A 14,783-nucleotide genomic window follows, 5' to 3' on the forward strand; every position below is an offset into this window, starting at 1 on the left:
CCCCAGAGCAAACCCAGGAAATAGAGAGTGCGGGTCACTTGAAAGTAATCGTTGTAAAAACTTTATGATATGCCATGTCTGGTACAACAGACATTCCTAGGATTAGGTTGGGAGTTTAGAAAAATACTCTTGGAGCTATTCCTTCAAATGTAAAGCCAAACATTAGACTTGATCTCAGTTTTGAGCATGCTGACCTTGATTCAGCAAAGAATTTAAGCATGTTCTTAACTCAGCACCTGTCCATGGTCAGGTGCTGAGCCATCATTTTCAAAGAAATAACAACAAAGTCTTCACTATCTTACTGAAAAATGGCAATGCTTGGTAAAAGGCACATCTCTAGGCATGAGCGGCTATGTTCTTTTTTTTCTATTTCCATTATTTTCTCTGAATCAGCTTTTAATTTCATCAGCTACTCTATTGCCAAGTCTCTCAGTATTTTACAAGTCATTATTAACAGTTTTATATATATCCTAAAAAATTCTGTCTTGCATAAACTTCATTGTCTCCCTGCTTCTTCTAACTTTTAAGAATTGAAACCTATTCTTGACGCACAATTAAAAGTTTCTGATTATGCATACTGTTGACGCTATGATTATTTTTTTTTTTTTTTGAGAGGAGATTACTCATTTGGCAAGAAAAAATGTTACCTGGCAAGTTGATTTTAATTAGTGGGCATAAGGGAGGTGTGGCGACCAAAGCTTCATCATTAAACAATAATTTGGCTGAGCACATGACTGCCTGATTTATGATATGAATGCTGGCTTTGTGTATGTGATAAAAACATACTATGTTAACATGTATAGCTTCTGAATACATAAGCATTACAGTTTTGGACAAGTATTATTGGCAGTTCAAGTTCACTTTCTTTTTCAGTCATTTCAGTTACAGTGAACAGTAGGTTGTTTCCGTACCCTTTCCATCTCAAGTTGAGTTTTAGCACGTAACTCCTCCCTACAGACTCTTCTCATCTAAGCACGCCTCATAGTAACAGGAACTAATTCAACCTGTGGATGTGGAGAGAGAAACACCCTGAGCATACCTGGGATGGGATCTGGCATGCAAAAAAGCCAAATAATTTTTTAGTTTATGTAAGTTTGGTCATGCAATAAAAACTGCATATATCCAGCAAGTAGTTCTTGGCTACTGATGGTTTTTTCTTTTACAGAATTGTTAGTCTCTTCCTTTCTTAATAAGGCATAAAGTGTTCCCAGTTATGCTGGTTGGGATTTTGAACTTTCATTGTTTAGGACTTTCTCCGAGAATGTGGAAAATTACTAGGTAATTGTCCCTCTCTTGCTTTGTTTGGGGTGTCAAGGGCATAGATTTCTTAAATCATAAGAAACTTAAATCACAAGACAAAAAGTAGTAGATCCCTTTAGAAGGTGAAATCTTAGCTATCACCATGCCTAACGTCCCTTCAGGAAGAGACCTTTTGGTAGCTCCATGCTGGAAGGGTGATATATGCCGGTTAATTTCCAACAGAGGTGCTTAGGGAATTCAAATACTGTTTGTTCAGAGCCAACATGCATGTGACCATGGGTGGCAGCTTGCCAGAGGATCCTTACAGCCTGGGCAGTGGAGGGCAGAAAGCCCATAACAGGTGGGAAATGGTGGTGTAAAAGAAAAAGTTTCTTGCAAAGGAACTTTTAAAAAGGCTTTTTAAAAGGCCTTGACCCTCAGTATTCGTGTAAAGGCTGCTTAGGTTTATAATGTTAACATTTAAAGGGTTCCAAAACAGGCTCTGAAAAAAACAAACTTCTCATTTGAGGTTAATGAACACAAAGTGGCCCAGTTCAGGCTGTACCTTTGCTGTTACTATTGTTTCAAGGAAGGCCAGAGTGCATGCAACTGCATGCTGTCTGGCACAGGATGATTTTTTTCTTCTGTAGGTAGTAAACCAATCTCAAGAAAACTTTCTGGTATAAGGATGGAATCATACATAAAACAAGCCTAAGTTTCTGCAGAAATTTCCAGAATTTCAAAAAGCTTCCAAGAGGGCATGAGCCCTGTTTTCTTTTTCTTTCTCCGTGCCCGCCCCCCCGCCCCCCCCCCCCCCCCCCCCCCCCGTAGTTTTCTACCTCATACTGCACTTTCACTTGGAACAGTCCTCCTGGTTAATCTGAATTGTTTGCATTTGCAACATTGCTGCTGCTACTTCGTAACTTCCATTTATGACCACGAGCTTGCAGGAATATTCCTATCAAAGGTATATATATATACACATACAGAGATGCATAGACAACTTGTATTGTTTATGCATATTTATTTTGCAGACATTACAATTTAACAGACAGAGTCTACTAAGGGACTTATCTTTTCATTTTTATGTAGGAGTCTGACTTCTGAAATCCTGTCCTGGGTGCTAGAGAAGTTATTTCTAAATTCAAATATACCAAACACAAAACTATTGTTTCCAACTCTCTCTGTTAATCTATTTTACTATGTTTTCAGGTCAAACAAGGCCTGAGCAACAGAGGTTGGATATAGTTATGAACTTTCCTCACCTTCAAGTCCAGTTTATTTTTTTCCTGTATTAATTAGCAAAGGCAGTGGTATGTAGAGATCTTCGATTTCTCCAAATCGCATTTCTGTATGAACATTGTGAACTTGCTACCACACCCCTCCATGGCAGCAGACAGTGATATTGTTAAAAAACAATTTTGACTTCAGTAAATGTCTGGAGAGATGAAGAGTGTAGTGGGTGTGGGGAGAGCTGTTTTGCTTCAGTACTATGGGCTGATAAATCCTGAGGAAATCTGTATCACACAGAAAGCCCTTCTGACATATATTTAGGGGCTATAATAGTAAGGGTGAGCTACTGAAGTAATTAAGTGTAGCTGGTATGCTTGGTACTTTCCCCCCCTCCCTTTTCTGATAGTGTCTTTCCACAGTGTATGTAATACCAAGTAAAGTGGAGTCTATAGCTGGCTGCAGTTCGGTCTTCCAGATGTGGAGGTGCCTAATAAGGAATTACTCCATGAAATTCAAAGGCCTGAATGCCCCAAAATGACAGCTGAGCTGTCAATGTTCATTTGCATGTTTATTATCACAAACTCACTGAAGGGTCCCTCTTCTTTAAATAAAGTGACAGGAAGAGAGAGCACCAAGATTAGTCTGCATATACCTTTAGTTTAAAGAATGAAACAGGAAGGAGAATAGGTACAAAGAGCGTCTGTTTAGTCTGTGTTTGCCTGGAAAAGGATCCAGATAATTCCAGGATAGGGGGTTCCTTACTCAATGTTTATGTACTATAGGATGGCAGGCAGAAGATAGGAGTTGCTGTGGAAATCAGACCTTAGGCAGCCAGGCAACAGCTAAGGATTAATACCTGCACATAATGTTTAGCAAGTGCAGTGTGAGCTGGAATAATCCCATAATCCAGACAACTCTATGGAAAGAAATAGGGCATCAGCCTAGACTATCATGTAAATTATCATAATATGCTTGGCAACCTTTTTGCTTTTGATTTCGTAATCAAATACATACGTCTGTCCCTCACTAGAGGCTTTGCCAGATGCCAGTGTGTCCTGCAGTGAAATGATTTGGCGTTGGGCCCCTCAGATTTGCAGCATGGTGGGATCCTCCATAGCTTCGGTGCAACCTGGGCTTTGCTTGAGAAGAAAAACTACCTCCCAAGAATTTTGGGCTGGCAGTTAAGGCTGTAGTAAAAGAGTGTTGCTTGTGGTAACTAGAAAGGGAGGGCAATAAGCAAACAGTGCTGTGGCTGCTGTCCCTGGCATCGCCACTGTGGCAGGGGGAAAAGTCTGGAAGTCTGGCTTGGGTGTTGCAATTGAACTGCAAGCTGCAAATGGGAACTCCCAGGCTGTCAAAGGGGATTTAAACTACTGCTTGTTCATAAAGTGCTCATGCTGGAGAACGTAAGCAGTGGTGGTAATGAACAGATGGGAACAATTTAGGCCTCTAATTCTAGTCCCAGCCGTGTTGGTTTAGTGATTCCCATTTTATAAATTGACTACAGGAAATAAATTACATTCTCTACCACCAATAAAGGATTATTTCTTGGCACATATTTATTAATGTTTCTCAAGTCTAATTTTAAAATACAGATGGCATGGCTTCCAATTCTTCTCTGGAGATTGTTTCATACTCTGTTAATTTTACTGTCTTGGAACTTTTCGCAGTATGTCACAGACACCCTCTTGTGTTCATTTTTTTGTTTAAGATAGAGTTTCTCATACACTTTAATATTTGTTTTTCCTCTTTGATGCTTTTACATTCTTCAGACATCTACTTGTGTCAGGCTCCCTAAAGTAAGCCTTCCCTAGGTACCGAGCACCTTATGATTTGCCCCAACAATGCACGAAATTTGCGTGATGCTCATCAAACGAACATCCTTTTGTTCTGAAAACTGATTCTTGACTGGCATATTGCTTTATTGCCTTGAAAAAGTTCTTCCAGTATTGCTTTATCCAAGGTCTTCCTACCTTTTGATACAGTGTGAATTTTTTAGCTCAGAGATTTTTCTATAATTTCTGTCATTTGCAAAACAAAAAGCAAAGAACCACTTTTTGTAAACTATGTTGTCATTGGCCCTGTTTAACTGGATTTGAGAAACTTGTTTCAGGGACTCCTATTTTTGGTTTTCAAAACCTCCAAAGCCAACAATGAAAAAAAAAGAAAGATGGGTAACTGTGCCTGGAGTGGAACACCGAAATAGTGAGTATACTGCCTTTTTAACTTTTACATCTATATAACTGATGCTCCCTATGACTTTTCTTACAGATTGTAGGAGAAGATATCTTTACATTCCTTAGCAGAAGAAAGAAATTCCCATTAGGTTTTTGCCTGAGATCATGCTGCACAATAGTTTTAGTGGTAGTTCACAATGTTTGCTTTAGATACTCCTCATGTAAAAACACAATTCCCTCCAAACCAATTACTGCAACTAGTGCTTACAAAATCCTTAATGCATCATTTAATTAAAAAACAAAAATCTACATAAAATATTGTTTCAAAAAGTAGCTGTGGGAAAAGCAGCCTTCCTTGGAACTGCAAGGAGAAATACTGATCTGGGGAGAAATTAGGAAATGTTTTCCTTGAAGCTTCCCACATCTAGCACTTTTTAAGTGAAAGCACAAAGTTTGTAAGTTTTCTTTAATGACTTTGAAAACATCATTTAGTAGTAAAAAAACCCCTAAATTGCATAAGTAATAATAGTCTTGCATATAAAAGTTCTTTAAGGTTTCTTCACATTTAAAAAAAGTGAAGGTAAGTTTATAACATCTTAATGTACAAACAAATTGGTGTTGAGATGTTCTTCCTACATTTCCCATGAAGGACAGAGTGAAAACTATTTGAGAATTAATTAGCAGTACCATAAGTTATTATTGTACTTTTGAATGCAAGAGCTAGCTAGCACTTAAACACTAACCACTTTGATAGGCAAAAGCGGTGCAGGTCCATCATAATGCTCACAAGAGTTTACCCTATGATTTTGGCCAAATTTACTGAAATCGAGGGGATTTGAGCTGGTTTTGCCAGTAGAGAATTTCTCCTGTGCTTTTAGGTTATCATCCACAGGGAGATGAGTTTGAACATGCACTCCTTGTGCTGGCATGTTACTGGAAGTGCCCAGAGTTTACAAGTGGAGGGTTTCTCTCCGCTGGTGCTCTGCTCATGAAGGCACAACTGCACTTTGTGATCCTTCTCCCTGGTGCATGGAGGCTCACTCCTCTTTGCCCTCTGGCTCAGATGCATTTTGCAGTCCTGCAGAACTGCCGTGGGCAGTGGGTAGCTCCCACTCTGAGCTGGAGCTTAGAGAGGTCAGCAGAGATCTTGGCCTGAGAAATGCATCAGTACTAACATATTTGAAGATTACTTCTTTTGGGTTGTATTCCACTGTAGAGTTGCTTGTTTACTTTCTTTTACTACAAACTTTCTGTGGCAGAAAAGGGTTGTGATTTTTAGAAGCTAAATTTCCCCATCAGTTTATTAGGTTCATGTTTAATACAACTTGCACACCAAATACTTGTAAAAGGGGATTTCCAATGGCATACACTGAAGGTGAGTACTCCTCTTCTGAAGCCTAGACTTCTGCTTTGCAGCTTTGAAAGCATCCCCAGTATGTTTGTTTGGGCTATCCAAATCCCGTGATGTTTTATTTGTAAGCGTAGAGTGTATCTAAACAACAATTCCTTTATTCAGGTTAAAGCATTGATCAAGCATGTGCTGGAGATTCAGGCTGGAAGTCATGCATTAACACTGACAAAAACTTGATTTTTTGGGATACGCTTTTCTTGTTCAGAAGACTAATTAATTCAAACATGAGTTATATGTAAATTCAAGGGCATATGCATCCCATCTTACCAAGAAATGATATGACTTGAAATAATTTTTATGTCTATTCCTCCAAGATTAATAGTATTGGTTCCCATATGAGCACACTCGTAATATCTGTCTTAGTTTGAAGAGATCAGTAACACTCCTCCTCTACTACTATTATTATTTGAAGTTTTACATATGAGTACTCAGTGGGGCCCCATCCTTGGGGAGAAAATTCCCTTGCTGCAGAGTTAGATTGCACCAATTTTGCAGGAGGCCCATGAACAGTTGCCAAATCAAATTCTACAGGAGAAAATTCTCATAAAAGAGCACTCTGAAATGAAATGAAAAATTGCCACTTGAATCTTTGTCTTTTATTAATTCTCTTTGGGACTGAAAGAAGCTGGAATTACTAAAATAAGATCACATGATAGTTTAGCCTAGCAACCCCAAATCCTCTGTGCATCTTTCCGGAGGTGAAAAATAGGTGTCAAGAAAAAGACTGAACACCTTATGTACAAATCATGCTTCTAAAAGCTTTTTTCTTTTTGAAGCAGATTAACCTTTTCCCCCCCTCTTCTTTCACATCTTGTCTTTCCACGTTTCAGCAGTAGTAGGGAACAATCTATCAGAATTCGTGTTCCTTTTCGCTTTGCTACTACTTACTCCTGAGGAAACCCACGTTGTGACTTGCAGACTGAGCTCCCCGAGCCTTGGTCTTGCAGCTGCGTCAGCTCTGACATGGCATCACCACGTGATCTTTCGGCTGCTGGGTTGGCACTTGGGATTGTGCCACTTTGGGCTGGGGCTCTGTTTGGCAGTAAAGCTCAGTGCAACCAAGCGCAACTAAAGCCACAAGAAGCAGGTTCCCCTTGCACAACACTTCCACTGCTGATGAACAAGATGCAGGTCTGAATGGTCAGCCTCCTGAGCGGGAGCTGCCTGGTTTACCTCTGCATGGCAGGAGGCCAAGCCTAAAACTTCTACAGTTTCTTAAGTGACTGCCACACAAAATAACCTCCTGGAGAAATGAGCTGGCTGAGCACAGGAACATACATCCCCTCGCTCTGAACGTCCTTACTTGTCCTCAGTTGCAGAATATCTTGCACCCGTTTGATGCGGTTCATAACACACCGAGGGCATTGATGTACAGCCAGCCAGGCGCATCACATCAGGGACGCTGTGTTCTGCTTTGGCTGGTGGTGCTATGCAGGGCAGCACCCGGCCGGGCTTGGGAGGCAGCTCCCTCTCCTTGAGCTGTTCCTGGGGCTATTTGCAGAGGGCTCTTGCACCCACCTCTGAGCACCTGCCTGATGCAGACAGACAGTGCTGGGTCACACAGGAAGCAGCAACACTTCATCAGCAAAAACAAACTTTCTTGCTGGTGACCTACTTCCCTGGTTTTGAGTTTCCATGCTACTACAGGCCTTGCAGAACAGGTTCCCAGTGGGCAAGGCCAAATGTACAGTCAGTTCTCAGGCTGGTGGCTGACACAACAGCCCACTTCGTAGCTCATGGAGAGGCACTGATGTGTGCTGCTGACACTGCTCTCTGCCAGCATGTGCTGGTGGGCTGGCCAGGAGCCAGCAGCTGTGGCTTGCCTCCATGGGACTGCCCTTCCGTAACAAGGGCCTTTCTCATCTGTTAGCAGCTACCACATCACAACTGAGTTATACGGACAGACATGATGGCAAATGTTGTCACAGACACTGTAACTCAGTTTCTGAAAGCTAGAGAAGACTGTTTTTATGGCAGCGCTGAAGTCCTTTATGTTGGGATTCATCTCTCCTGACTTTCTGTTGTCAGAAGCTGATCTTGCTGTCTAGCCTTCTTTCCCTCAGCCCACAGCCATATCTGGAGTTCATTTCATCTTATACCTAAAGTAAGTAAGTAAAATAGATCAGACAACTCACACCTTTGGAAATGCTTCTTTTTCCTCCTCTGACTATAAAGAGAAACTAATTGAGTGGCTCATCTGGAAGTGTCTGCACTGATCCATGCAGTGCTGCCTTGTAAGTGGATCCTACCATCTGCGTGCAACAATCACAAGAAGTGTCACACCCTCTATAAATAAACTTCTTTGTATTCAACTTTAAAATATATTTATTGAAGTGGTGATGGGATTTTTCTGGGTGTTTCATTTTGAGAACTGTGCCTCCTCTCCTGATAGACTGTGGGCTTGCAGTTACTTTTCCAGTAGATTTCTGTTCTTCCACCTGGTTGCAAGCTGACAGCAATGACCCACTGCTAATGTTCCTATATGTTTTTCCTCAAACTTTCCAATATCGTCATAGTTAAAAGCAGTCAAAATACAGGTTATAATATATGTAAATTTGAAATTATCGGATGAAGCAAATCCTGATTTATTCTAGTGATATGTTGGTGAATGTATCTAAGCATTTCAAACATTTTTTTAAAAAATAATAATGAAGGTGTTAAGAACCAAACCTAACTCTTCTTTACCTAAATAAAAGTATGAGAATGGATCAGTTTATCTGCAGAATAGGTTTGAGTGCACTTCCTGTATTCTGAATTCTTTTAAGAGAAAGTTTCAACATGTACATTCTTCCCTTGTCTTAAAGCTAAATTAATTAAACAAGAAGTTAGTATTTAAAGACTAATTCAGGAACATTGCAATTAAAATCATTATAGAAAATAACATTTTCTGTGTTGCATGTATTCCTACTAAATAGTAGAAATGAGCTGTGCTTTGATTTGCTCACTGAGTATCTGGTGACAGCATAGAGTCCTGCTGGCAAAATAGAAAAACTGAAACTTTAAATAAAGTCCCATAATAAATCAATATATATATACATCAAATTTGTAAAATCTTATCAAGCAAAATCCAATAACAAGTGTGAATATGACAGATAAAATGATTGTCTGCAGTAAACTACCAAGTTTCAGGGGAAAGTGAGAATTTGCATATTTATGGACTTAGCAAGTTTGTTATTTGTTTTAGCTTTCATGACTAAATAATACATTTCCATGGATTTCATTGAGTTAATTTAATCTTTAGCAAATCTCTTAATGTATTTTTATACAGGAAAAGCTAATCAAGGCTTCTAATACAAACTTTGTCAAAGTTTGTATTTCGGGAGTTTACCCTTCACTGAGTAAAAAGGGGATGGTGGGACAATGTTCTTTTCTTCCAGGGTTCCTGAAGTTATTTGAGTCATAAAACTGTTTTTTTTCTATATTTAGAAATCACTAGAATGGTTCTTTAATTAGAAGTGAATCTGATTTTGTAATTCAAGTTTCTGCAAAAGTGAGCACCATGCTGTTACGTGCAACCAGATGACCAAAAACTGTTTCTTGAGACTCTGTTGATAAGGCCTGGAATGACTTTTGGGTTAGAATCTTTTCTTGCACTGGAGAGTTCTGCTCTAGAGAAGACACAGATTAGGTGGATTTGCACACTGTACATGCCCTGTTAGACATGACAGCTTATTTTCTACTTGTGGTTGGTTAGGACATGAGAGCTGAGCTAGCTGTAGGTAATGCACTCTTTTTGGCCAATCTGCAGTCAGCTTGGAGGGATAGCTGTGTCATCCCACATCTCCTATTGGCACCTGCAGGAACTGCTTGTGGTTGTGTTAATAATCCTGATTTATAATAAGCAGGGGGTCTGATGGGAGGCTGTGATTTCCTGAGGGCAGCCACTCCTCTTTAGGTCTCCATGAGGGTAGCCCTTCTGCACTTCTGCATTGGGGTTGTGACACAGAGGGCCCATACCAAAAACTGGCAGATGCCACTATGCAATTCATCCCCTATGAGGAGCTAAGTCATCCCTTAGTACCTCTGCTGACCCTCATCAAAGCACCAAGAAATGCAAGTTACTGAGGCTGCAGGTAAGATGCTTGTAAAAACTGAGCCTGCTTTCTGAGGACTTTTGTACGTGAGCCAAGCTACTCCATGGCTGGTGGGTGGATGGTAGGGAGTCCTCTTGGGAGAGGTGCTTAAAGCAGCTTTAGTGTTTAGACTTTAGGAAAGAAAAAAGAGTGAAGAAAACAAGCTGTTCCTCCCAGGAGAGGCTGGCACCACTAGCATGCTGGCAAGTAGGCTGCCAAAGTAATGACAACACAAGAAACCTGCCTTCTTTTGCAAAGCTTTTGTATCAGTGATTGTGGGAAAGTTTTGCAATCACCGTAAGAAGGAAATCCAAGGTTTAAAAAAATGCGGTGGAGTGCTCCACTTCTTGGAGTAGGCAGCGCTTTTGCTGTGACGTTGGGCTGGCTTCAAGCCTGAAAGCCCTAGGGCACGGGAAAGAAACAGCCTGACACTGCAGTGACACAAAGTAAGTTCTCTCTCTCTGCCTCTTGCTGTCTCTCCCCTCCCTCCCTTCCTGCTTCTTTCCATTTGTTTGTTTGTTTGTTTATTTGTTTAATTGTTAGATGCTAGTGCATTACAAACTAGGCTTTTTGTACATCTCAGCGTCACTAAGAGATTATGTAAAGTGCAAAGGTACAATTCTGCAAATTAGATTTCTTTTTTAAAGGATAAGCATTGTGGACAGTGGTATGTTTTATCCCTCTCTACAAAACCTATTCATTACCATTAATTAATTTTTTTAAATTGCTATAAATTAAATCTTGTATTATTTTTCTTGCATCATTTAATTTTAAATACCACTGGTGTCAATGATTCACTGGTTTGCTAAAGTTCAGATTTTTATAGAGTGGTTATGGAAAATGTTGTTGTTTCATTAGGCATATGAGAAGTGTTTCTACAGTTTAATATTTTCTATAAACTTAAGGTGCATTATTAGGCTGGCAGTGTGACATTAAATGTTGTGAAAAGAAAACCACGTCACTGATTTAAATACTGTTTATTTAACAGAGTCAGATGTTTCACAAAGTTAATCATCAGCAAGATACAAATCAATAAAGAATGTATTTGCTTTAAAAAACTCTGTCTTTCAGCTCCCATCCTGTAAAGATTGGGGTGAATCTGAATTCACCATACTTTAATTATCTATAACTTCTTTTTCTGGTGTTTTTTGATTTTTGAGCTGCTGAGGTTGGTCTAAGGAAGGTTAGGTCCCTTTAGAAATTTCATATATCGATCACTGAAATATACATGTGTTTGTTTTTCATAGTCACTTTTGGTGGATCCTACTGGAGTAGGACTTGGAACTAAAAACTACAAAATTTAAATCAGAATGCTTGTTAGACACTAGTGCCTATTCACAATCATTAAGAATAGCTTTTGGGGGGCTGTTGAGTTGCTAAGAGAATGTTGTCCTTTCTGGGCATGGGTGGACATTTCTCAGGGAGTCCAGGTTGCTTCTGGGCATCTTACTTGGGAGAACTGAGCTCTCCAGAGGAACAGAAGGAACTTTGTGGGTTAGCCAGGGACCCTGTCACAGCCTTACCACTCCTGCTGTCAAAAATCCCTCACGGCCCTTAAATGGCCTCCACTCATGGGTCAGCTGACCTCTGGGGCCTACAGGAGGAACTTTGAGAAGTTCCAAGAAGAATTAAATAGAGTGGGATATCTAAGATCCCAGTGTCTTGAGGGGGAAAAGTTACAGGCCAGTTTCTTGACCTATGTTCCTCTATATTCCTCTAATACATGTGCTAATGTATATCAGAACTAACTAATTGATTTCAGTACTACTGCAACAGTTTTCCAACAAAGGATTGGCAATAGCTCTTTTAGACTTGTTATGATTTCAGATCTCTCTGTATTAGCTGGTTTCCCCTGATCACCTTAATCTACATCAACCAATGTAGCTAAGATGACTCCTTATATCAGAGCCAATTTTTAAATGGAAAACTTTGGCAGTCTCATTAAAATAGCTACATTTATCATCCGTCTTGCAGCAGCTTGCGGAGACTTGTGGACTTAAAGATAGTCATTATTTGTTTCTTTTAATCAGTGCCCCCTTTTTCCCTAATATATCTTTACCTACCATATCTCTTACCCTATTTTCTCCTCAGTCATCATTTGTGGTCTGATTCTACAAACATTTGTCCAATAAATAATGTTACTTATAGGAATGTTGACAGAATGTTACAGAGTAGTGTTCAATATTTCTACAAATTCATAGATTACACAGAGAAAATCCTTGTAAATATAACATAATATCAGGAAGCTACTGAATCATACCAAAGGTCCATTTAGCCTGGAACAGTGATAAAAAGTGGCTATCTACAAAAGAATGTAAGAATTGGTTCTAGCATGGTGAAGATATTACTCTGACATACTCTTCTAGCCTTCAGCTGCCTAAGGACTTTCCTTCTCTACAAAAATTTCTAAAAACTTCTAAAAACTTCAAAATTTTTTGTCAGCAAGTTGTCTCTAAATTTTCCATCTGTCCAAGAAGGTCCTGAAGTCTTTTAGAAAGCAGATTTCACAAAGCAGGTGCACCAATCCTTAACTCATTACAATGACACTTTGAACACTCTTTAAAATCCTTCCTGAGAAAAGATGTCAATGTGTAGACATCTCAAGTAGTGTCTCACCATCTAGTATGTCTGAAAAACATTGGAACCTTTATTCTTATGCGAATAATAGTTAATCACAGTGATATTTTCCAAACAGGAAGACCTACATATCAGATCTGGAGGAGCAAAATGGTGGACAGGCCAATCACTGCTGGCCAACTTAAAGACAAGTCACTCTTCCAGGACAGTGATGGCACCGCAGTTCCTGCCAAGAGCATATGCCATAGTTGTTCAAAGCTAAAGGTATGGAGAGGAGCCCTCACCACATATTTTCTCTGGAATGCTGAAAATGACAAATGGAAGTGCTGTCAAAATTCACTTACTTCTGTATGACACTGTTTGACACTACATGTGTTGAAAACAACACTCTAGGTTGTGATTCCAAGCACACAGAAGTCAATAAATGTGTTCAGAAGTTAAAAAGTGAGGCCATATTTTGCTAACAAACAATTTAGAGGTGTGCTATAATCATAGTGATAGTTGCAGCTATATCTTTTTATCCATGTTTTTTAGAACAGGAAAAGTAGGAGTATTAAGACATGCCATAATAATAATATATGGTAATGAACAACTTTGTGCTGCAAGTTTTCCCTAAGGAAGGAAAGATCTAAATCAGTATGTGATAGAAAAGTAGAAGGTGCACACAGTCAATGTCAACTTTCTTTTTTGTTAGAGTAGAAGAGGCTTTGGAGGCCATCCTGAAAGAGAAAGTAAAATGTTCTGTTTTAATGAAAACAACAGGAAGAATCTCTTCACATAGAAAACAAAGCGTTTGATTTTTGTGTTTCTTGAGTAGGTTGCTCAGGCATCTAGCCATGAAGAAAAAATTGTTTCTTTGCAAATTCAATTATTTTCTCTCTTCAGATATTTCTTGGAGCTCTAGCTTTTTCCTTTTTTGCCAAAGGATTTTCTGGAAGCTACATGAAGAGCATGTCCAGTCAAATTGAAAGGAGATTCGAAATCTCATCATCAATTGTTGGCATTATTGATGGCAGCTTTGAGATAGGTATGTGTACTTTCTTTGAAAGTGGATAAATAATGCTTCTTAATAAATTTTTCCCTTAAAAATAATCTCCTTTTGTAATCTCACTGGTTCTTTCTCCTGTTGATGCAGGTAACTTAATGGTAATGGTGTTGGTAAGCTACCTTGGACCAAGAGTTCATCGACCAAAAGTAATCGCTGTTGGATGTCTCATCATGTCCTTAGGAGCATTTTTGTCAGTGATGCCTCAGTTCCTAATGGGACGGTAAATATGGAGAGTTTTCACATTGTGCACTAATTGAACTTGACCACATGAAGTGCTTTTTAATCATACACCTGAGTTAAAAGCTTGACAATAATAGTTTCTTTCAGATAACAGGAAGGTTTCAATAGGTGGAATTTTTAGTACTGAATTTCTGATATCCTCTCTGAAAGCTTACCTCTTTCTACAGGTAAGTAAGAGAGAAACCTCAGGTTTCTACAGAATTTATACATCTTTAAGGATAAAGTGGGTTGAATTTTTCACCTGGATGGATATATATAGATGTGTATGTTTTTTTAGCTGTTCTCCTTTTTTTATACTAACATGAACTGTAATGAGATCTTGATGGAAGAGGTTTCTTTCTCCAAGGTAGCTATTCATGCTAAGCTCTTTAAAATTATGAAGATTTGTATCTATCTCCACTGAACTCAGGGAGAGTTAAATATCTAAATACCCCTTCTCATCTAAGCTTTAGTGCTTACATAATTGTCAGAAGCAGTTCATACCTTTTCAATCCTTCAGCATCCTTACTGAATAGTAGTTGAAAATAAAAGCCTTCCGTCCCTCAAAAATTAAAATTTATTTGTGCATCTTCTTTAGTTCCAAGCAAAGGAGAGTATGGAAGGAATTATATCTAGGGACCATGGTATGGAAAGTGGCCACAGTCACTACTCAGCTTGAGACCCTGCACTGCAGGGGACAGCACAGGCCAGAAGCAGAGCTATGGAAATCTCTGATTCAACCCAAACTCACAGCCAAGTTCTGAAGATTACCAGTTCACCACAACACTGAGCAAAGCCCAGTGGCC

At 39.3% G+C, this 14,783-nt stretch overlaps 1 protein-coding gene across 1 annotated transcript; it reads left to right on the forward strand.

Annotated features, from left to right (window-relative positions):
* The first annotated feature begins 10,447 nt into the window (after positions 1–10,447).
* LOC141944610 (solute carrier organic anion transporter family member 1C1-like) lies at positions 10,448–14,619 on the forward strand. Its single transcript, XM_074871464.1, has 4 exons — positions 10,448–10,579; positions 12,829–12,974; positions 13,596–13,737; positions 13,846–14,619. The coding sequence occupies exons 2-4, from the start codon at positions 12,861–12,863 to the stop codon at positions 13,980–13,982; spliced, it is 393 nt and encodes a 130-aa protein (XP_074727565.1). The 5' UTR covers positions 10,448–10,579; positions 12,829–12,860; the 3' UTR covers positions 13,983–14,619.
* Positions 14,620–14,783: the final 164 nt, after the last annotated feature.

Source organism: Strix uralensis, chromosome 5 (assembly GCF_047716275.1).
Source record: "Strix uralensis isolate ZFMK-TIS-50842 chromosome 5, bStrUra1, whole genome shotgun sequence".
In the NCBI taxonomy this organism is placed as follows: Eukaryota; Metazoa; Chordata; class Aves; order Strigiformes; family Strigidae; genus Strix; species Strix uralensis.